Source organism: Canis lupus, chromosome X (genome assembly GCF_048164855.1).
Source record: "Canis lupus baileyi chromosome X, mCanLup2.hap1, whole genome shotgun sequence".
Classification (NCBI taxonomy): domain Eukaryota; kingdom Metazoa; phylum Chordata; class Mammalia; order Carnivora; family Canidae; genus Canis; species Canis lupus.
In genome coordinates, this window is record NC_132876.1 from 89,161,283 (window position 1) to 89,184,570 (window position 23,288).

The 23,288-nt window shown below is 45.1% G+C and overlaps 1 protein-coding gene across 7 annotated transcripts in view; it reads right to left on the reverse strand.

Annotated features, from left to right (window-relative positions):
• Positions 1-4,892: 4,892 nt before the first annotated feature.
• The window catches only part of NYX (nyctalopin), a 30,447-nt gene continuing 12,051 nt past the window's right edge, over positions 4,893-23,288 (reverse strand). For all 7 annotated transcript variants that reach the window (XM_072815533.1, XM_072815532.1, XM_072815527.1 and 4 more), the window contains one exon: positions 4,893-8,241. In XM_072815533.1, the coding sequence (XP_072671634.1) occupies positions 6,854-8,241 (1,388 nt within the window). In that variant the 3' untranslated portion in view covers positions 4,893-6,853. The remainder of the gene's footprint in view (positions 8,242-23,288) is intronic.

Below are 23,288 nucleotides of genomic sequence, written 5' to 3' on the forward strand. Positions count from 1 at the left end.
TAATTGTCATGATTATATGATTTTTTCCTTAGTTTGTTGATATAGTAGATTACATTGATTTTCAAATGTTGAAGCAGACTTGCATACCTGGAATAAATCCCACTTGATCATGGTGTATAGTTCTTTTGGAATCTTCTTTCACTCATTTCTTCTGAACTTCAACTATTAGCTTCAGAAGAGAAGGCTTCCCAGAGATGAAAAGTGTCACATCACTATCTAAAGACAGGGAAGTTTACTCTGGGTCTAGAGCTTTGAAACCTGGATTCAAATCCCAGTTTTGGCATTTACTAGTCCCAGACCTTTGGCAAGTCACTTAATTCTCTAAACCTCAGCTTCCACATCTGTAAAATGGGGATAACAATGCCTAAGTGAGAGAATTAGAGGATGAGGCACTATCTGGCACATAATAGGTAGTTAATAATGGTTACCATTTGAATTCCAGGGCAAAAAGCATTTTAAAGAAGAATTAGAAACATTTTAGGAAGGCAGTTAAATATAATATTAGGAACAGCACCCAGAGGTGACATAGCACAGTTTATCCAAAATGATCATAATCTCTGTAATCATTTACCCTTGGGTTTTCTTTATTCATGTTATTAGATGTTTTAATAATAGATGTCACCGTGAGACACCAAGAGGGTCATTCTAAGATGCTCTCATTATTAGTTATTAACTTGTTAAATGAAACAGCCATTAGTGCTCTGCAGGCCTCTACAGAACCTCGCTGCAGGGACCCCATAGTCATTAGCCACCTGGTCTGCACACATCACTTCACCCTGCCTCTTCAGGCGATGAAAGAGCATCTTGATCCTAATTGCTCAGGTGCTCTTCAAAACCCCCAATCTTACTTCTTTTGATCTAACTAGGTGTTTTTTTTTAAGATTTTATTTATTATTTGGGAGAGAGAGGGAGAGAGAGATAGCAAGGAGAGCATGCCAGCACAAACGTGGGGAGAGGGAGAAGCAGGCTCCCTGGTGAGCTGGGAGCCCGACATGGGGCTCAATCCCAGGACATTGGGATCATGACCTGAGCCAAAGGCAGATGCTTAACCGACTGTGCCACCTAGGCGCCCCTCTAACTAGGTTTTTAAATATGGTATAAATAAGGCAAGTCTACTTTTTGGTGGTGAGATGCAAGAAAATAAATTGGCTGGGGGAAGAATAATCAACAAATGAAATAGAGGCCTGCACTTTACTTTCAACCCCAAGCTCTTTGAAAACAAGTAAGGAATCAAATTGATCTATGACACTGGCTTACAGATATTCATGATTATGAGCCATGGTGACAGATGCATTTTCATATTGTATTCTGGGGCACACAAAGAAGGCATGCTTACACATATATATAACTATGCCAAAGTTTAATGAAATAGTTAAACTAACTAGTTTAAACTAGTTTAACTAACTAGTTAAATAGTTCTGTTAACTATCATACATACATACATAACTTTAGTGATATGTGCTAATGTTTCCCCACCTACTTTGTCTCTATTATTTAATGCTGGTTGCCACTACCAATGCCAAGACCCATTGAATGGATCCTAAGTGAGTGAAGGATCCTGAGTGAGCTGTGAGTGAGCCTCGGCCATGAGGTCACATATGCCCACAAAGAACTCCTGCTGCCGGGAACCACAAGATAAGTCCTCCGTAGGTCTCCCAGCAGTTTGGTGTCTCTGTCTGGCTGAGCAAAAACTTTTTCTCTTCTCAGGATGACAGATATAAACGTCAACAACATTTCAAGGGAACTCCCTTGAAAATGGCAAATGTTTATCTAAGTGCTTTTAAATTTTCTGTGCCTGGAACACAAATAGAAGGAATAAAAGTAACGTTCATTCAGCAGCTGAAGTTAGCCAGGCACCTGGTGCAGGGGTCCATGTTTCACTGCAGCCTCGCACCTCAGGCCACAGGGAGACAGATGCCAAAGTGTTCTTTGAAACCAGAGGCTGTTCATGACTCCTTCTCTAATCAGCCCCTGTGAGATGGGGGGAGTGGGGAGGGGGCGGTTAAGATCCAGTTATTACTGCTGCCTAAACCATAAAAATACCACCAGTCCCCTGGCATAACAGCTACCCCCCTCAGCCTTTCCTGACCACACTGGCAGGGACGAGCTTTCAGACTTCTGAAACCCAGAAAAATTTAATGTCACAAGCAGTTTCTAGCCCCTGGAATGGAGATTTGGGCGGGCCTCCTCTGAGACTGTCCTCTGCTCTGTGAAGCCCTCAGGCTCAGTACAAACAAAAGGCAGGATCCATCCCCTCACTCTTGGGAGGCAAACACAATCTCAGAGAGGGAAGTGAAGGGTCCTCTTTCAGAACAGAAAAACAGAGTATCTTTCAAGATAAACAAAAACCAAAACACTGGTGTATATATACGTAACACTTAAAAAGGTTGGGACTGTTGTATCTTTAATCAGAGCTGTGTCTCCCAGTCTCCCTGATGTGGGGGTTTTTTGGAGAGAAATGCTACTTTATTTTTTTTTAAGATTTTATTTATTTATTTATTTATTCATGACAGACTCGGAGACAGAGGCAGAGACACAGGCAGAGGGAGAAGCAGGCTCCACGCAGGGAGCCTAACATGGGACTCAGGTCTCGGATCACGCCCTGAGCTGTAGGCAGCACTAAACCACTGGGCCACTAGGGCTGCCCCAGAAATGTTACTTTAACAGTGTCCCTGGAACTGCTGTTAGTTTTCTTGGAGCTCTGAACCACAGTTGCAAGCAACATGGTACCGTGATGAAAAAGGGACTGGTGGTGGGTGAGGGGGGTGGGCTGAATTTCTGGACTTGACTAGCCCCCTCAGTTCTCATGGACCCCACCGTGGAACTGTGTGGGACATCTTATGGGGCGTGCTGCAGAGGGCAAAGCTGGCTGCTACCTGTAGAGTGGGGAGGTGGGCTTTACCCTGCCGGATAAGGAAAAAAAGAGTCCTCCCTGGGAGTTTGTCTCAGAAACACAGCAAAGCCTGGGCATTTCCAGTGGGGGGAGAGGGGATCATGGGAAAATAAGAGGAATTAGGCCAGCCCGCAGCCCAGCCACATGGGCCCCTGAGGGGTTTAATGTCTGTGGATTCCACCAAAAGCCACATCCAACACTAGTCAGAGGGGCTACTTGCTTCTCTTCCATGACACTGATCCTTTGGAAAGGTCTCCTTCACTTTTGTGCTGTGAGGGATCCAGGGGGAGAACCTAAGCTGTCCTTTGGCCAGAGGGCTAAAGGGGAGAACAGGGTCAGGGGGAGCCAATGGCTAAAGACAGCTGTGCCCAGCAGACAAGTGTCCCCTAGAGGGCAGCATTTTGGTGGCCTGACAAAGAGGTTGGTGGATGGGGGCTTTGGTCATCCCCATGAATCCTGGGCAGGGAGACCTCTTAGAAATAGCCAAGGAGCTCACCAAGAGAAAATTTTCCAAAGATCGAGCTCCCAAAGATCTGAATACTGTTTGTGTGGAAAACGTTTTCTAAAGGGAAAAATATGAACCTTGTCTCTACATTTTCTCTCCCCTTTCTTGAAAGAACCAATTCAGTGAAGCCACAGCCTTCCTCTTGGCTGGAGCAAATATTGTGTTCAAAGCCTAGCTGGGGTGCCAGAAAGATGCAACAGTCCCAACCTTTTTAAGTGTTACGTATATATACACCAGTGTTTTGGGTTTTGTTTATACTGGCTTGCCCACCAGATGATTTCCCCCCCAAGCCTCTATGTCCTCTGACAGTTCTGAGAAGCCCAGGCTTGACTCTATCAGGTGAGCTGCCTGGAGCTGCTCCAGAGGATTGCTGGTGTTCACCAAAGTCCCCAGTTCTCCTCTCTTTCTGGGCACACAGGAGGACCACACTTCCCTGCCTTGGTGAAGTTAAATATGGCTGTGTGACATTTTTGACCAAAGGAGGGTGAGAAGTAACACAAGTTGCATCTGGGTGGAAGCGTCTGAGAACGATGCCTGGTTCTCCCAAGCTTTCCTTCTCTGTTGCAGCAACCCCTAGAACTCATGTTTGGATAACAATGTCTGAAAACGGCAGATCCTTCATCAGCTTGGGTGCCTAAGTGGCTACAAGGGGCAGAGCATGTAAGCCCATGTGCATAAGCAAGAAATGACCCTCGGGAAACCACTGAAGTTTGGGGATTGTTGGTTACCACGGCATAAAATGGTTCATCCAACAGGTACACTTACTTTGCCTTAGCAGAATCCATGGCACCTAAGGATTTCTCAAGGTACTATTAGCCAATAATGGGGTGGGAAACGTAATGAACTCAAAACTGGGAACTCCACTCCCTGTTCTTGCATGAAAGCTCATAATGGCCACAATTCACTGGGAACCCGTTCCAGGCAACTCTGGATCTGTTTGGCAGTAAGTAACTCCCACGTTCCCATAATTCTACTGGGCTGGATAGTTCTATAAAAAATCTGTCTCCCCGGAGGCTATTTCAGTGTTGATACTTGTTCAAAAACATTCAGTCAGACAAATGTTCATTAAAAAGTTGGCCATCTAACCACCAGGCAGAATTGGAGCAGCGCTTTGAGACTGACTCTGAGGAACCGGCTCCAAATGAAAGGAAGGACATTCCTCCCAAGGCGGCATCTTGTTCCTCAGTAACACGGGCTGCATGTCCGCTGTGGCCTTCCATGGTTACCCGAACGCAGAGATCTGGTCTCCAGGATTCTCGTGATCCTTACTCAGTTACCATAGCCACAACACATGGTTTGAACAAACAACATTTCTGACCTCATCTGGTTCTCACATTTGAAAAGTAAGACATTTGCAGAGCGAATTCATTTTAAAACCTTAAAGTCAATCGGCGGATTTGCAATTTTGAGTATTGCGATCAAACGAACACAAGGAACCTTTTCCCCCACTCAGAGGAAAAAGAACGACTGCCTAAAAAATCACTGCAACAACTGTTGAAATTTCAATACAGAGTATATTTTAAATAATAGTATCCTACCAATGATAGCGTTCCTGATAGGAAATACATGCTGTGGTTCTTAGGGGTGAAGGGCTGTGATGTTTACAACTAACTCAAACTACATATGGCAAATACAGTAAAATGATAACAACTGGGAAACTGAGGTGAATGGCCAAAGTGTTCACTCTCCTATCCTTGCAACTTTCCTAGAGGTTTGAGACTTTTCAAAATAAATTTCCAAAAAATCATGCATGTTCCAGATTAGTGACTTTCAAACTTTCTTAACAATAGCCCACAATAAAATATAAATTGTAATCAGTGATCCAGATGCAGAATACACACATACACATATCATCTGAGCAAATGCATACAAATTAAAGTTTCATATAACAATACCTGTTACACATAAGACTCTGTGACTTTCCTGTTCTATCTTGTTTTTATTTTACTTTTCTAAAGATTTAATTTTTTATTCATGAGAGACACAGAGAGAGAGGCAGAGACATAGGCAGAGGAAGAAGCAGTAATGCGGGCTTGATCCCAGGACCCCGGGCAGACACTCAACCACTGAGCCACCGAGGTGCCCCTACCTTGTTTTTTTAAATGCTGGTTGTGACTCGTTGGGTTGATTGACCACAAATAGTCACAATCTATTTGAACACTCCTACCCTCAGAAGCAACATTTCTGATACTTAGTATTACCTAGAGACACAGAAGAAGTACTATCACCATGAAGACCTGACAACTTGGTGCACCCTGAATTATGTGGGCTTTGAAAACCCACATCTTCAAATACAGACAAAGGAATTTGGGACATTAAAAGTAGGGATTTTGAGCATGTTGACAGATGCAGTCATCGTTACTTGTGTGTGGAGAACTGCCTGAACAAGTATTTAGCAGACATATGGAATTTGCCACTCAGGCCTGGGGGCTTCCAGTTGGCCAACTCCCACCCTGGGAAATCTCTTCCGGCCTCCTTCCCAGCTACTGGCTGCCTCCTTGCCTCCTGGACATTAGCCCCAAGGTGCGCGGCCCAGAATAATTTCCACATCTAACAGGATCATCCAGGCTGGAGACTCCCTGCCCTGCTAACAGCATTTCTGCCTTCCGAACACTTCCCACAAAACCTAAGAAAAAAGGATTTTGTGGCCTCCATGGAGATTCACAATCCATGTTTGCATATGAAAGACTCTAAAAAAAATTCCTGCAGTACAGAAACTTAACTTTTTTTTTAAATCTTGGGATTTTACACACTTTTTTTGTACATAGAAACCCCCTCCCCCTTCTTCCCCCCCTTCCCTGCCCTAAAGCTGCTTTGTGGCTAAAGCCTCCCCTCCGAATAACTGTAGAGTAAGGGAAAGAGACTTCTATTTTCAATGTCTCCTAACACATTCCATACCCCTGGAACCACCACCAACCCCTTGGGTCTAAGTTCCTCTCACATCGCCCTTCTCTCTCCTTCTGTCCATCTTCCTGGACTCTAGTGTCCCCTTCCCCTGCGGGAGGAGGAGGGTAACTATAGTGGAAAACAAAGGGACCGGGCTTAATGGGCTGTCCCACCAGGAAAACTGGCACAGTCTAATTCAGGCACTGCAGTCCCTGTTTCCTGGAAGATGGGGGCAAGGGATGGGGGGAGAGCCCTGTAGCCCTAGGAGGTTCCAATTCCTAATTTTCTCACGGGAGGGCCCATGTTCACTCTTGCTTGTCTTCTCCAATTGATGCTCATGTGACATGAGCGGAAATCCATTCCTCTTCCCACCTCCACCCCATCCCCCGCGTGGCATTTCCCCGGGTTCTCCTCTTCCTAGAGCCATATCTGAAAGTAAACTGTCCCTTCCATCAACACCTGCCCCCCGTCCTGTTCCCCTCTCCCCCCACCACAAATACGCTCAAGCCCAGTTAGCTAAACCTTCCCCCACTGGCCAAGGCCATCTGGGCTACCCCAGTGAGGCAAGGTTAGTCCATGCTTAGGACGAACACCACGCTGAGCAGGAAGCCAGAGCTGAGGAGAAACCGGGTGTCGTGGCCAGAGACAACCAGCCCACTGGAGGGAAGGCTGTCGGACAGGGAGGTGTCGAGCGGCCCCTCGGTGGTGTTGGCCACCTCCTCCACCGGGACCCTCGGGGCCAGCAGCTTGGAGAGGAGGCTGCTGAACCTACTCACGGTGGTGGCCGCTGGCTCTGGGGACGGGCCTGGGCTGGATGCGGTGAAGTTCAGCTCCTCCGGGTCCACACAGAGGCCATCGGAAGAGCGCCCGAAGGCCACCTGGCTGAGGTCCAGGCCGGCCACGGAGCCCGGGGCGGCGCACGGCACGTCGGCCACGCGCCCGGAGCTCTCCATCCAGTCGCGCAGCCACTCCAGGCGGCAGTCACAGCGCCACGGGTTGCGGAAGAGAAAGAGGCGGCCCAGGAAGAAGCCAGGCTGGAAGGCGGCCCAGGCCAGCACAGTGAGTTGGTTGCCATTGAGGTGCAGGGCGAGGAGGCCCGAGAGGTTCTGGAAGGCGCCCTCCTCCACGAAGGCGATGCTGTTGCGGTCCAGGTAAAGCAGCTCAAGCTCCGCCATGTCGGCGAACCAGGCGCGCGCCACGAGCCCCAGCGCGTTGCCGCCCAAGTTGAGCGTGCGCAGGCGGCGCAGGCCTAGAAAGGCTTCGGCGGGCAGCTCGGCCAGCAGGTTGTCGTTAAGCAGCAGGTGCTCCAGGGCGCCGCAGTCGCGGAAGGCGCCTGCGTGCACCGCGCGGACGCGGTTGGCCTGCAGGCTGAGAGAGCGCAGGCGCCTCATGCCCAGCAGCGAGCTGGAGGCCACCGCCTCGATGCGGCTGTGCTCCAGGTGCGCATGCGTCAGGTTGGCCAGCCCGCGCAGCGCGCCGGGCACGCGGCGGAAAAGGTTGTCGAAGGCGGCGAGCTCGCGCAGGGCCGGCAGCTCGGCCAGGAGGCGCTCGGGCACGGTGAAGAGGCGGCAGGAGGCCAGGTCGAGGCGGCGGAGGCGGCCGAGAGCGGCGAAGGTGCGAGCGTGCAGGTAGCGCAGCTCGCCGTTGTGCGCCAGGCGCAGCTCGGCCAGGCGTGGCAGGCCCTTGAAGGCGCCGGGCGTGATGAAGGACAGGTTGTTGTGGCGCAGCGACAGGCGGCGTAGCGACGGCAGCGTGCCAAAGGCCCGCTCGCCCAGGAAGCGCAGGCCGTTCCGGTCCAGGTCGATGGAGGCCGCCTCGCACGGAAACTCAGCCGGCACCCGCAGGAGGCCGGCGCGGTCACAGCGCACAGAGCAGCCGCGCTCCGTGCTGCTGCAGGCGCAGGCGGTGGGGCAGGTGCGCGTGCAGGCCTCCTCGGCCCAGGCACCGAAGACCACCGCTGGGAGGTGGGAAGGGCGAGGGAAGAAATAGAAGGAACAACCGTCAGCCTGAGCGTCGCCCCAGTAAAGTCCTACCTGCCCATGAGGCAGGATTCGGCCCTCCACCAAGTTCCCATACCTCCTGCATAAGCGCGCCCCCCGAGTGGCCTCCTTCCGGCTCCCAGACCTTAAGGCACACGGAGGTTCCCACCCACGCAGCCCTCCCCTTTGCTTTCCAGTTACCTTCATCGGCAAACCCCGGCTGGGATTCGGGCATGTGAGCCAATTCTAAACACTCTCTTGCTTATGATGTCACTTGGTGCTCTCCTAGAATTTGGCCTAGAGGGTTCATTGCATGCATAGGGGGACCTGGAGGGCATCACCGTGGCCTGTGCTTTAGTCCTGTACTGCCCAATACCGTACTCACTAGCCACATGTGGCCACTGTCCATTTGGAATGTGGCTAACCAGAATTGAGATGTGCTGGGAATGTAAAATACCAAAGACTTAGTACAAAAAAAAAAAAAAAGGATAAATTATCAATAGTTCTTATATCGATTGCATGTTGAAATGGTATTTAGATATCTTGGATTAACTACAATATTAAAATTAATGTCAGCTGTTTCTTTTTACATTTTTAATGGGACTACTTAGAAAATTTAAACATATGTGGCATGCGTTATATTTTTATTGATGCTGCTCTAGTCCCTCCCACCATAAGAATTCAATTCCTGAAACACACACACACACACACACACACGCACTGAGGAAATTAAGCCTCATCAAAAAGAATTAGGAAACAGGAGGTTGGGAAAGAAAGAAAAGCCTGTCAATCTTTTTTTTTTTTTAACAATCACTAAATTTAAGCCATAAGGAGCATTCTAAATAAACTAACAATGACCTTCTTACACATCTCAAAAAAATAATTGTGGACACTGTGGAGTTAATTATCATCCACCAGCCCTTGCTCTCACGGGAAAGAATGGTGCTTATAAATTAATTTTGTTCTGAGTATTTGAATGGAGAATCAGATAAAGACTTCAAAAGCCCTCCAGTAGGCTTGCCACATGCAGCAAAACAGAATGGTAGCCAGAGGTCACAAGCCCCATCTTGAGTTCCAATGGAAAAGGCAGCATGGAAGATGCACAAGTTTTATTTTCTGGCCAGGAGCAGCTCGCAGGTGGAGTGTGCTCAATCTGAAATTCCTGCAGAGGAACAAAGGTACCCACATGTAAACCTGACCACTGATACTCATAATTTCTAGCCCTCCTCAGCAGTACTCCCAAATCCTAGCAAACATCCCTGACCTACCATTCAGTCAGTCCCACTGTGTACATATTACCCTGCCTTGCCAGTGGAAGCCCTTGTCCGAACCTGAAGGCGTGGCCACACAAGGAGTGTGCAGAATATGCTTGCTGCTGCCTCTGTGGCTTTGTTCTGCTTCCAGTGTCTTGCGTACAGTTGTTGTGGACATTCCATGTTTTTTCAGCTGCTAGGAAGGGGTTCAGCTCTCTCAGACTTGGCAGAGAACACTCAGCCCTTTGAGCAACCCTTCTGTTGTGAACTGTAGCTAGTTCAACATTCTGATGTTACAGAGGCTTGACTTGGCTCTTCCCTCTTCCTAAGAACTGTAAACTAGATGCGTAAACTAGATGCGTAGCTTCCAGAAAGGTTCTTGCACCCTGTGCTGAGCTTAACTGTAAACAGGGCAGCGGTTGGGCTAGAGAGACACCCTTTTAGAGAGACAGAGCCAAAGATATAACCTTAACTCCAGGCATCAGCTGGACAAGGGTGGGACCTTTTTCTATCAACTCTTCCAACTAGGTCAAGTAGAAGGCATCAGATTTCCTTACAAATAGTCTTTCATTCTACTCTCTTCTTTCTAATTAAGAGAAGTGCACTCTCAACCACATGACTCATGTTTCTACTTCACAATAGCTCACATTGTTCTGGGCACACAAAATGTTTGCAAAATTAAATGGAATCAATGCTTTCCTCTGTAATGATTCCTCCTGGAGGATGTCATTTATTAAAACAAACACAAAAAACATTTTTAAAAAACCTCTTTATCAAGGAATTCCAAGGTTTATGACAGGGATTAGTCAATAAAATGGAGCTGCCAATTTTTCTAAAATACATGCAACAGGGGTGGGAATGAAGCTTTTAATTTTGTATCCTCTTTGTCTTTTAAATGTTGAACCATGTGAAGGTATTCCTTATTTCAGAAAATAGATTAAGATTTATTTTAAATGTTAAACACTCAAGATGTTGCCACTATTAGAGACCTATTTTCTTTTTTTTTTTTTAAGATTTTACTTATTTATTCATGAGAGACACAGAGAGAGAGAGGCAGAGACACAGGCAGAGGGAGAAGCAGGCTCCATGCAGGGAGCCTGATGTGGGACTCAATCCCAGGACTCTGGGACCACAACCTGAGCCAAAGGCAGATGCTTAACCACTGAGCCACCCAGGTGCCCCTAGAGACCTATTTTCAACCTCTGAAACTTTAATAGCCATTAGGAATTACTACTTAACTGGATTGCTTAATGAAATTTAAGTTAAATCAAGTAAATTCTCAGAACAGACAACCAAAATCCAGTATTGGTTTACCCAATATGAAGACTATGTACATGCCTAATGATTCAGAAAAGCAGGACACTAAAACATTATTTTTACAAAATAATAACATATTTGGGTGAGTTCTGCTTGTAATAATGGCAGAGTAGCTTGTATCAGACTAACATTCCTGCTGATAGCTAGTGTAAACTGAAAAAATATTTAAAGAAAAAGTGTTTGAAGGCACTGGAGAGCAACCTAAACAGGCAACCAGAGTAGATACAACCCTTAAGAGAAGAGAAGCTAGGGTGCCTGGGTGGCTCGGGTGGTTAAGCGTCTACCTCTTGATTTTTTAATTTTAGCTCAGGTCATGATCTCAGAGCTGTGAGATTGAGCCCCCGTGTCAGGCTCTGTGCTGGGTATGGAGCTTGCTTAAGATTCTCTATCCCCCGCTCCCTCTACCCCCCCTTCTAAAAAAATTAATTAAAAAAAACTAAGAGAGGCAAACTAGATGAAGCCACATTTATCTGACTTTTCCTTATACCTGAATAACACTGTGTGTTAACTATACTGGAATTTTTAAAATAAATTTTAAAAATGAAAATGAAAAGAAAACTGGCTTTTCCTCTTAGGGCATTTCCAAGTTCCCTCTGCAGACAGGAAATGAGCTCAAGCAGAAAGCAAGAGTCTTATCAGGCTGACAATTTAGAAGTCAGAGTATTATAGCTGCCACGGTGGCTGGAAATTGAGGAGGAAAAACATGGAAAAGAAGGAGCCACAAAATTGGCATACATACTCTCCTTATATCCTTATTTGAGTCCTAAAGTGCATATATGTGGGGTGACTCCAAAGAGCCAAGAACTGAAACACCAAGATTTCAACAATTTCCCAGTAATGGGAGACAGATTAAGAGTTCAAGGTCCACCAAGTTAGAAGGGCTTGTAAAATACCTCAGGCTTTCCACTGAAACCCCAGAGGGCCACACCTTAGGAGTGAAGACCATTTCCCAGGACAAAGGGCAAAACTGAACTAGGCCTACTGTAACAAAGCCTAAAACTAAGCCTCCCCAGTATGAAGGTGACCTGCCAGTAAAGTGAATGCCATACAAAACTCAATACTCTTCAAAGGAAGATACAGAATCTAGAATTCTTTTTAACTACTATCTCTCACATCTTGTATACAAATAATACTAGATAGTAAAGTAGCAAAACATTACACTTACCAAAAGGAAAAAAGAAGTAGTTAGCAGAAGTAGACCCAAAGACTGCCCAGATGTTGGAATTACCAAACAAGGATTAATTATAAATATGTTAAGAAATTTACAGGAAAATATGGATATAATGGGTGAAGATATAGGGAATTTGAATTTTAGAAGAGATGAAAACTAAAAATGAGCCCAATGGGAATCTTAGTACTAAAATAATACAATATTTGAAGTTTTTTAAGATTCATTTATTTATTTTAGAGACAGCACAGTGGGGAAGGGGATAAGGAGAGAGAAAAAGAGAGAGAGAATTCTCAAGCAGACTCCCTGCCAAGCACAGAGCCCAATGCAGGGCTCCATCCCACAACCCTGAGATCACAACCTGATCTGAAATCAAGAGTTGGACACCCAACCAACTGAGCCACCCAGGCACCCCATAATATTTGAAATTAAAAATAATCATTGAATAAGAAAAACAGATTAGACACAGCAGAAGAAAAGATTTCATGAACTTGAAAAGAGGTCAATAGAAATTACAGAAGCACAGAAAGAAAAGACTGGAAAAATTATGATTAGAACTTCAATGCTCTGTGGGATAATACCAAGCAATTAGACTAACATGCATGTATTTGGAGTCCCAGAGGAGAAAAGAGAGAGAATATGGCAGAAAAATAATTGAAGACAATTTCCAAAATTTGATTAAAACCAAGAAGCCCAGGAAATCCCAACTAATATCTCACATACACACAAATATACTTCTTTTAGACGTATCATAGTCAAACTGTTGAAAACCAAAGAAAGAAAATTCCTTAAAGCATCCAAAGAAAAAAGACATTATATAGAGTACACAACAAAAATGATGATGGACTTCTTATCAGAAAGCACATAGGCCCTAAGATAAGTTATACCTTAAAATTTTTTTTTAATTTTTTTAATTTAAAAATTGAGTATCTGTGGTTGAGCTCAGTGGTTCAGCATCTGAGCTCAGTGGCTCAGTGGTTGAGCATCTGTCTGCCTTTGGCTCAGGGCATGATCCTGGGTCCTAGGATCGAGTCCTGCATCGGGCTCCCCACAGGGAACCTACTTCTCCCTCTACCTATGTCTCTGCCTCTCTCTCTATGTCTCTCATGAATAAATAAATAAAATCTTAAAAAAAATTATTTTAAGTAAACTCTACACCCAACGTAGGGCTTGAAATCACAACCCTGAGATCAAGAGTCACATGCTCTACCAAGTGAGCAGCCAGGTACCCCAAGAATTATCTATTTTAAAGTACTGGAAAAGGGGTGCCTAGCTGGCTCAGTGGGTAGAGTACGTGGTTTGATCTCGGGGTCGTGAGTTCATGCCCCATATTGGGTGTGGAGATTACTTAAATAAAAATAAAAATAAAAATAAAAATAAATAAAGTGCTGGGGAAAGAGCAAATCTGGCAACCTAGAATTCTATATCCAATGAAAATATCTTTAGAAATGAAATAAAATAGTTATCTATTTTATTTATTTCAGGGTAAAAAATATGAGAAAATTCATCTCTAGCAGATCTTCCACATGACAAGAAATGAAGACATTCTTTAGCCTGAAGGAATGATAACTAGATGAAAATCAGGTCTACGGAAAGGAATGAAGAGCAACGGAAATGGTAAATATGTCACTAAATATAAAAGACTACTCTTTTCTTACCTTAATTGCTTAACAGGTAAGTGACTGTTTAAAGCCAAAATAACAATGCATTGTGGAGGTTTTAACATATGTAACTAACAGATATGACAACAACAGCATAAAGGATAAGAAGGGAGGTAAACTGTACTCTTATAAGGATCTTACATTATACATGAATTAATTAATGGCAGACTGTGATAAATTAAAGATGCATATTGCAATCCCTAGAAAATAAAAAAAAGATTCTTGACATCTATCTTACACTATACACAAAAATTCATTTTAGGTGGACCAGAGACCTAAATGAAAAAGCTAGAACTATAAAGCTTCTTGAAGACAAGAGAGTATCTTTTGTGACCTAGTGGTAAGCAAAGACTTCTTAGAACCAAAAAGAAAAAAACATAAAAGAAGAAAGTAACAACTTGGACTTTATCAAAATAAAAAAAAAAAGTCTGCTTTTTGCTATGCTATGACCCAGCAATTGCATTACTAGGTATTTATCCCAAAGACACAGATGTAGTGAAATGCCGGGACACCTGCACCCCAATGTTTATAGCAGCAAGGTCCACAGTAGCCAAACTGTGGAAGGAGCCTCAATGTCCTTCGACAGATGAATGGATAAAGAAGATGTGGTCTATATACATACAATGGAATATTACTCAGCCATTAGAAAGGACAAATACTGGGACGCCTCAGTGGCTCAGCGGTTGAGTGTCTGACTTTGGCTCAGGGCATGATCCTGGAGTCCCAGGATCGAGTCACACATCGGGCTCCCTGCAAGGAACCTGGTTCTCCCTCTGCCTGTGTCTCTGCCTCTCTCCCTTTCTGTGTCTCTCATGAATAACTAAATAAAAAATTTTTAAAAACTTTTAGAAAGGACAAATACCCACAATTTTCTTCAACGTGGATAGAACTGGAGGGTATTATGCTGAGTGAAGTAAGTCAATCAGAGAAGGACAAACATCATATGGTTTCACTCATACAAGGAATATAAGAAACAAAGGGTTGTGGAAGGGGAGGGGGTAACTGGGTGACAGGCACTGAGGAGGGCACTTGATGGGATGAGCACTGGGTGGTATACTATATGTTGGCAAATCAAACTTCAATAAAAAAATAATAAATTTTTTAAAAAAAGACAAAAAGTCTGCTCTTTGAAAGACACTGTTAAAAGAATGAAAAGAGAGGTGCCAGGGTGGCTCAGTTGGTTAAGCATCCAACTCTTGATTTGAGCCCGGGTCAGGGTCCTGGGATCAAGCTTTGCATTGAGCTCCACACTCAGAGAATCAGGACTCTTTCATCCTTTTCCCCTACTCACTCAAGCATGCACGTACATGCTCGCTCTCTCTCTTTTTAAAATAAATAAATCTTTTAAAAAGAGAGAATGAAAAGACAGGCCACAGACTGGGAGAAAATTGCTGTATATTTTCTCTGTATATATCTCATAAAGGACTTGTATCCAAAATATATAAAGAACTCTCAAAACTCAATAAGAAAACAAACAACTTAATTAATAAATGGGTAAAATATGTGAAGAAACACTTGACCAAAAAAAGATATACAGAAGGCAAATAAACATATAAAGATATGGTCAACATCATTAGTTGTTAGGGAAATGCAAATTAGAATTGCATCCTATTGGGACTCCTGGTTGGCTCAGTGGTCGAGCGTCTGCCTTTGGCTCAGGGTGTGATCCCAGAGTTCCAGGATGGAGTCCCACATCAGGCTCCCTGCATGGAGCCTGCTTCTCCCTCTGCCTGTGTCTCTGCCTCTCTCTTTCTATGTCACTCATGAATAAATACATAAAATCTTTAAAAAATAAATATTTTAAAAAGTCATGTGTAATACACATTACATAAGTAATACACATATATGTGTATATGACTTACATACAGAATATAAAAACAACTAGGGATCCCTGGTGGCGCAGCGGTTTGGCGCCTGCCTTTGGCCCAGGGCGTGATCCTGGAGACCCGGGATCGAATCCCACATCGGGCTCCCGGTGCATGGAGCCTGCTTCTCCCTCTGCCTGTGTCTCTGCCTCTCTCTCTCTCTCTGTAACTATCATAAATAAATTAAAAAAAAAAATTTAAAAAAAAAAAAAAAGAATATAAAAACAACTAGAAATGGGGACGCCTGGGTGGCTTAGCGGTTTAGCGCCTGCCTTCAGCCCAGGGTATGATCCTGGGGTCCCAGGAACAAGTCCCACATCGGGTTCCCTGCATGGAGCTTGCTTCTCTCCCTCTATGTCTATGCCTCTCTCTCTCTGTGGCTCTCATGAATAAATAAAGTCCTAAAAAAAAGAAAAAAGAAACAACTAGAAACGAATAACGAAAAGACAACTAAATAAAAATCGGTAAAAGACTTGAACACTGGGGATCCCTGGGTGGCTCAGCGGTTTAGAGCCTGCCTTTGGCCCAGGGCATGATCCTGGAGTCCTGGGATCGAGTCCCACATTGGGCTCCCTGCGTGGAGCCTGCTTCTCCCTCTGCCTGTGTCTCTGCCTCTCTCTCTCTCTCTGTGTGTATCTCATGAATAAATAAATAAAATCTTTAAAAAAAAAAGACTTGAACACTTCACAAAAGAATATATTAAGCAGCCATTAAGCACATAAAAAGGTGCTCAATGACATCATTGGCCATTAGGGAATTGCCAATTAAAACCACAATGAGATTTCCCTAAACACCCACTAGAATGGCTATAGTTCAAAAGACTGACAATTCCAAATGTTGGCAGAGATATAGACCAACTGGATTCTCTTACATTGTTGGTGGGAGTAGAAAATAGTTCAATAAGTTTGCAAAACTTTGGCAGTGTCTATTAAAGCTAAACATATGTCTACCCTATGACTCAGCAATTCCACTCCTAGGTATTTACCCAAGATAGGTCCACATGTACAAGAATGCTCATAGTGGCTTATTCATAATAGATAAAAATTAGAAATTACTCAACAGTAGAGAACTAAAAAGGAATAAACTATTGATACAAACAACAAAAAAACATCATGTTGAGCCAAACAAACTTGACACAAAAGAGTACATACTATAGGATTATACTTCTATGCAGCCCCAGAACAGAGCTGCTGGCAGTTGCTCTGGGAGCTCAACAGAACAAGGCTTGCAGATGGACTCCACCCTGTAAGTCAGCAAATATCTACAAGATATAGTTTAGGAATGTTATCTGGGTGATAGGAGCATGTATCATGCATTCAAATTAATCAAAGTTTATGGGTTTCTTTTGCTCTTATAACTACCCACTTTTAATTAGTGTTTGCTCAAAGCTAAGCTTGCTACATTTTTTTTTCATTTAATATGACAATCTGCAAGGTATTATTCTCTTCTTCTTGTGAAGGAGGAAACTGAGGTTCAAGGTGATTAAATGACACCAGCTTCTGATTTTTGTCTTTCCATTATCCTGTCCTATCCCCCGCGCGACACATCTAGTCTCTCTGAGCTTCCGTCTCTTTAACTGTAAACTGAAGGGTCTGTACTTCCTGCCCTTTGGGGGCCCTTCTGGCTCTCATTTTCTGTGGTTGGACAGCAGCTGTTGCCAACCACCACCTCTAAGAAAAAAATACCCCAGTCAGAGCCCCATGGGCCTCTGCTGCCTCCTCCCAGACCCAGCTGTTTGGACTGTGGATAAACATTTGACCTAAGTAGAGCCAATGCGATTCATTCAACAGCCGCCACCCCCACACTCACCGTGAACATGGAATGGGCAGTGAGATCGTGTGAGCATCAACCAGTACAGCACTGGGGGTAGGGTTTGTACCAGAGCCACGTGCAGGTCAGAGTTGTAAGGGAGCAGGAGTCAAAGGCAAGGTGAGAGGGGTACCTGGGTGGCTCAGTGGTTGAGCAACTGCCTTTGGCTCAGGGTGTGATCCCGGGGTCCTGGGATCGAGTCCTGCTTTGGGATCCCTGCAGGGAGCCCACTTCTTCTTCTGCCTATGTCTCTGCCTCTCTCTGTGTGTCTCTCATGAACAAATAAATATAATCTTTAAAAAACAACAACAACAAATTAAGGCAAGGTGAGGAAGCTGGTCTGTGGACAGAGGACAAAACCCAACGTGAGGATCACAGAGACGGAGATCAAGAAGAATGGGAAGTTGAAAAAAAAAAAAACAGAATGGGAAGTTGCTAGCCAGCTCTCTAGTTCCCAGAAGGCCCTGCTACAGCTGTGTCTATGACATTTCCCTATTTCCATTTAGAAACCCACTCAAACCATCTGCGTGGACAAGTGGACTTCTGTTCCTTGTGACCAAATCATCTCTGATAGTGGGGGCATTTGATACCTTTTCTGGCTACCCAGCACCTTTTAAGTACTCTTTCTACACTTGGGGAATTTCCTATAAGTCCTGCCTCCTCAAGATAGAAGCCAGAAATTCTCTTTCCTAACGTCCCTTGCAGTTAGGGCCCAGGCACATGACCTAGCTTTGTCGATCAGATACCCGCCAGGGACACTTGGATTCAGAAGTGCGTGCCAGGGAGAAACCATTTTCTGGCCAGGATGGTGGCAGAGGCATCTGGCTTTCAGGCCCCTGGGGTGGAATTTCTGGCACCCAATACCCAGCTTGATGTCCATGAGCTGCCAGGTGTGTCCATCAGTGATGGTGGCCTCAGGGCCATTGCTGGAACTGCCCTGATCCCTGGTTTAGGCATTGCTCCGGGCAGTGGGCCTCCAACCAGGAATACTGGGAACATTTCACATCCCTGAATAAACCCTTTCTTGGCTTCAACAGTACCTTACTGTGCTTTGCAACAAGAGTCCTAAGCACCATCCCAAGTGAAACAGGTCCCCTTAATCTCTTTCGGACCATCTCCTCCTTCTGGCCACTCCCCCTTTCCCCAAGAATCTCATGAACTCTCCACCTTAAAAGAGAAAGCTACTCAAATTCAGGACCAGGCAGTGCGCCCAAGCCAAAAGGAAGCTCCTTGTTATTCTTTGCCACAATATATACAATATGTAATCAACACTTGTTTAGGGGCACCTGGGTGGCTCAGTGGGGTAAGCGTCCGCCTTCACTTAGGTCATGATCTCAGGATCCTGGGATGAACCCTCATTGGGCTTCCTGCTCAGCAGGGAGCCTGCTTCTCCTTCTCCCTCCTGCTCCCCCTGCTTGTGCTTGCTGGCTCTCTCTCTCTCTCTCTCTCTCAAATAAATAAGTAAATAATCTTAAAAAATTTTGTTTAGGCCCTCCCTGATTTTTCCAAACACAAATGAAAAGGGGCCTCTCCTGGAATCAGCAGTGATTATTCCAAAAACCACTCTCAGCTGTCCAGAGCCAAATTCCATGGGGATACCTTGGCCAGAAAAACATTTACCAAATTAAAATAAAGATCTCAGTTTGTGAGACGTGAAGGTCCAGTGCTTAGCAATTTCTGTTCACACACCAGGATTTTCGAGAAGGATCCATGTGGAAATCTGAAAAGGCTTCAGTGCTTTTATTCCCAGCCTATGGTTGGGAGAGGAAGATGGGAAATTCAGCCAACCTGGCCCGGGCTCAGGACTGGCCTCTGTTCAGCCAGCCTCTGTCACAGTTTGGGGATACACATGCGGGGCTTTCCAGAGCATTCAGTTTGGAAACACTCATCCTGATGGCATGGCCTCTCTAGTTCGCTCATAAACTCTGATGACACTGCCTTTCATCCCTGCTCTCATACTCCTTTTCTGGGTGTTTTGTTTTGCTTTAACCTCAGCCAAGCTTTCTGCACCTCAGTCTCCTCATCTATAACAGGCAGACTATTATAAGGAATGGATGAGTTGTAAAGCCTGAAAAAGCTGTGAAAGCATGGGATAAAGCTAAAGCAGGCTCCATGAGGCACTGTTGTCACAGGATTAAATCTCACCGAGACGAATACTTCAAGGATCACGTGGAGATCTGCCCCAAAGTGGAAAGATACCAAGTATGAGAATAGTGAAGTTATTACAAGTAGACTGCAAAGAAGAGTCTAGAATGGTTCTCTACCTAGGCTGCACATTAGCATCACCAGAGGAGCTTCCGAGCCACTCACAATGCTTCCACCGGACACTACTCCAATTAAATCCGAACCTTCAGGGGCTGGAACCAAGCATCATACTCCACAGATGATTCCAATACACAGCCCAAGTCAAAAACCAACAGTCGAGGTGGACCAACTTTATAAACATGGGATTTATCCACGTGGTATAAAACATTACAAGGTGTAAACTAGAATTACCATATGCCCCAGCAATTCCACTCCTAGGTATATACCCAAAGGTATCGAAAGTAGGTGTTCTGGGACGCCGGGTTGGCTCAGTGGTTGAGTGCCTGTCTTCAGCGCAGGGCGTGATCCTGGAGTCCCGGCATCGAGTCCCACATCGGGCTCCCTGCATGGAGCCTGCTTCTCCCTCTGCCTGTGTCTCTGCCTCTCTGTCTCTCATGAATAAATAAAATCTTTTAAAAAAAAGTAGGTGTTCTAATAAATACTTGTGCATGAATGTTCACAGCAGCATTATTCACAATAGCCCAAAGAGGGAAACAAATGTCCATCAACCGATGAATGAATAAACAAAATGTGATCTCTCCATAACGTAAAATACTGTTCTGAAGTAGTGGGGCACCTGAGTGGTGCAGTCAGTTAAGCAACCGACCCTTGGTTTTGGCTCAGGTCGTGATCTCAGGGTCATGAGATGGGGCCTCAAGTCAGGCTCCATGCTCAGCACAAAGTCTGCTTGAGATTCTCTCCTGCTCCTCCCGCTCATTCTCTCTCTCTCTCTCTCTCTCTCAAATAAATATTTAAAGAAATAAGGGAATGAAGTAGTGATACACACTGCAAGGTGGATGAACCTCAAAAATATTATGCCTGGGTGGCTCAGTCAGTTAAGCATCTGCCTTCAGCTCAGGTCACAATTCTGGGGTCCTGGGATCGAGCCCCACATCGGGCTCCCTGCTTAGTGGGGAGCCTGCTTCTCCCTCTCCCTCTGCTGCTCCCCTTGCTTCTGCTCTCTCTCCAAGTAAATAAATAAAATCTTTTTTTAAATGCTAAATAAGGGACACCTGGGGTGGCTCAGTCTGCCTTCAGCTCAGGGCGTGATCCCTGAGTCCCCAGATCAAGTCCCGCATCAGGCTCCCTGCAGGGGGCTTGATTCTCCCTCTGCCTGTGTCTCTGCCTTTCTCTCTCTCTCTGTCTCATGAATAAATAAATAAATAAAATCTTTTTAAAAAAATAATTTTAAAAATAAAATGGTTCGTGGTTTGGGGCGCCTGGGTGGCTCAGTCAATTAAGTGTCCAACTCTTGATCTCAGCTCAGGTCATGATCTCAGGATCATGAGTTCAAGCCCCACATCGGGCTCTGCACTCAGCACGGAGCCTTGCTTAAGATTCTCTCTCCCTCTCCCTCTGCCTCTCCCCCCACCACATGCTTGCCCTCTCTCCCTCTCTCTCTCTCAAAAAAAAAAAAAGATTCATGGTTAATTTTATATTATGTGAATTTTACTTCAATAAAAAGAATAATAGGGCACCTGGGTGGCTCAGTGGATTGGGTATCTGCCTTCGGCTCAGGTCATGATCCCAGGGTCCTGGGATCGAGTCCCACCTCGGGTTCCCTGCTCAGGAGGCTCCCTCCTCCTCTGCCTTTCCTCTCCACTTGTGCTCTCAAGTAAATAAAATCTTAAATAAAATAATAATGATGATGATGAATGTTACAAGGTATCCCTGAGTCTAGGCAAATACCAGAAATGGGTCCCTGCTTTTGTGTTCTGGTCTGGTGTGCTGGCCAGCCCCCAAGCTGCAGGGAGGCAGGAAGGCTGGGCTCAGATGCCCCACAGAATAATGTCTTAATGGAGACCAGCTGAGGAATTTCTCTTTCATAGGGCCTCCACTTATTGGATATGTGCTTTTCCCCCTGGAGGTTTGCTAAGGAGAACAGTTACTCATAGAGTTTCCAACCACAGACTGAGTCTGAAGTGCTTCTTCATCCTCATTGTTTTCAAAGAATTTGTGCCTCACAAAACCAAAATAGCAAGGGAAAATATGGTCCATTTTCTGCTTCCAGCAAAATCTATTTAGCCACTTTGGTGCTGGAAGTCATTCTCCTCCCACTCCTGGCAAATGCTATCCCGGTGGCTCCTCAGGTCAAGCCCCAGTGCTGGATTTTCAAAACGAAATGGGAGGGGGCAATCAGAAAGGCAGTGGGGGAGACCATTCCATGGCCTCTCACCTCACTGTAATCCCAGAACTTTCTTCTCAAAACACAAAGGTACCTCTTGTGACAATAAAGGAAGAAAGGATCATGGATTCACCCCTCAGCTCTGCTGATTAATGCGGGTCATGAGGGATGGAGAAACTGGTTTGGAAGGGTGATCTGCTGATGGCCTCACAGGCCTGTGGATCTTAGGGTAGAGAGCTGTCCCATCTGGTGGAGCAGAACACAAGGCCCCAGGAAGGCCTAAATACTGATAATCGCCCCAAACTGAAAATAAATGCTCAGCAATAGGGGAATGAATGATGAACACACCAGTAGCCCCCATACAAGGAGTTCTACTCTGCAATCAAAACAAATGAGCTACTAATCTATGCAGTGACATCAATGAATGGCACACATATACTGCCCTACACTCCACAGCACCTGAGTTTCTTTCATGAAAGATTTGTTCTCTTGGGATGCAGATGCACTCTCCCTACAGACTTCTTCTTTTAAGTCAAGTTGACTGAGGTATGATTTACTTACAATAAAATATACCCATTTTAAGTGTATAACAAATGTAACACACCCACATAAGCACCACTCTAATCATGATTTAGAACATTCCTACCATCCAGAAAGTGTCCTCAGGTCCCTTTGACAGTGGTCCCCTCCCCATCTGCAGCTCCAGACAACAACTGATATGCTTTCTGAACTATTGATCCATTTTGCCTATTCTAGAACTTCATGTAAATGGAGTCCAAGTGGCTCTCTCAGTCAACATTATGTTTGTGAGAGTCATCTATGTTGTCTGAGTGTCCGTTGTCCATTTTTTTAAGATTTATTTATTTATTAGAGAGAGAGTGCGCAGGGAGGAGCAGAGGGAGAGGGAGAAAGAAACCTTCACAGACTCGTCACTGAGCATGCAGCTCGTTGAGGGACTCGATCTCCTGACCCTGAGATCATCACCTGAGCCAAATCCAAGAGTTGGATGCTCAACCGACTGCACCACCCAGAGGCCTCAGTTGTTCATTCATTTTTATCGCTGAACAGTATTCCATTGTATGGATGTACCTCAATTTGTGTGTTCAGTCACCTGGGGTTGGACTTTTGCATTGTTTTCAGTTTTTACCTACTGTGACTAAAGCTGATGTAAGGATTTGTGGGCAAGTCTTGTTGTGGACATGTGTTTCCATTCAGCATCTACCAATGAGAGGAATTGCTGGGTCAGACGGTAAATACCCGTCTCAATAGCTCCACATCCACACCAACACTTGCTATTGTCTTTTTGACGCTAGCCATCCTAGTGGGTGTGAAGTGGTACCTCCTTGTGGGTTTGATTTGCATCTCCCTAATGACTAATTAGGTAGAGCATCTTTTCACATGCTTCTAAGTCATTTGTATATCTTCTCTGATGAAACAGCTATTCAAACATGTTCCCCATTTTTAAAGATGGGTTATCTTAGGTGTGCCCGGCTGGCTCAGTCAGAAAAGCATGCAACTCTTGA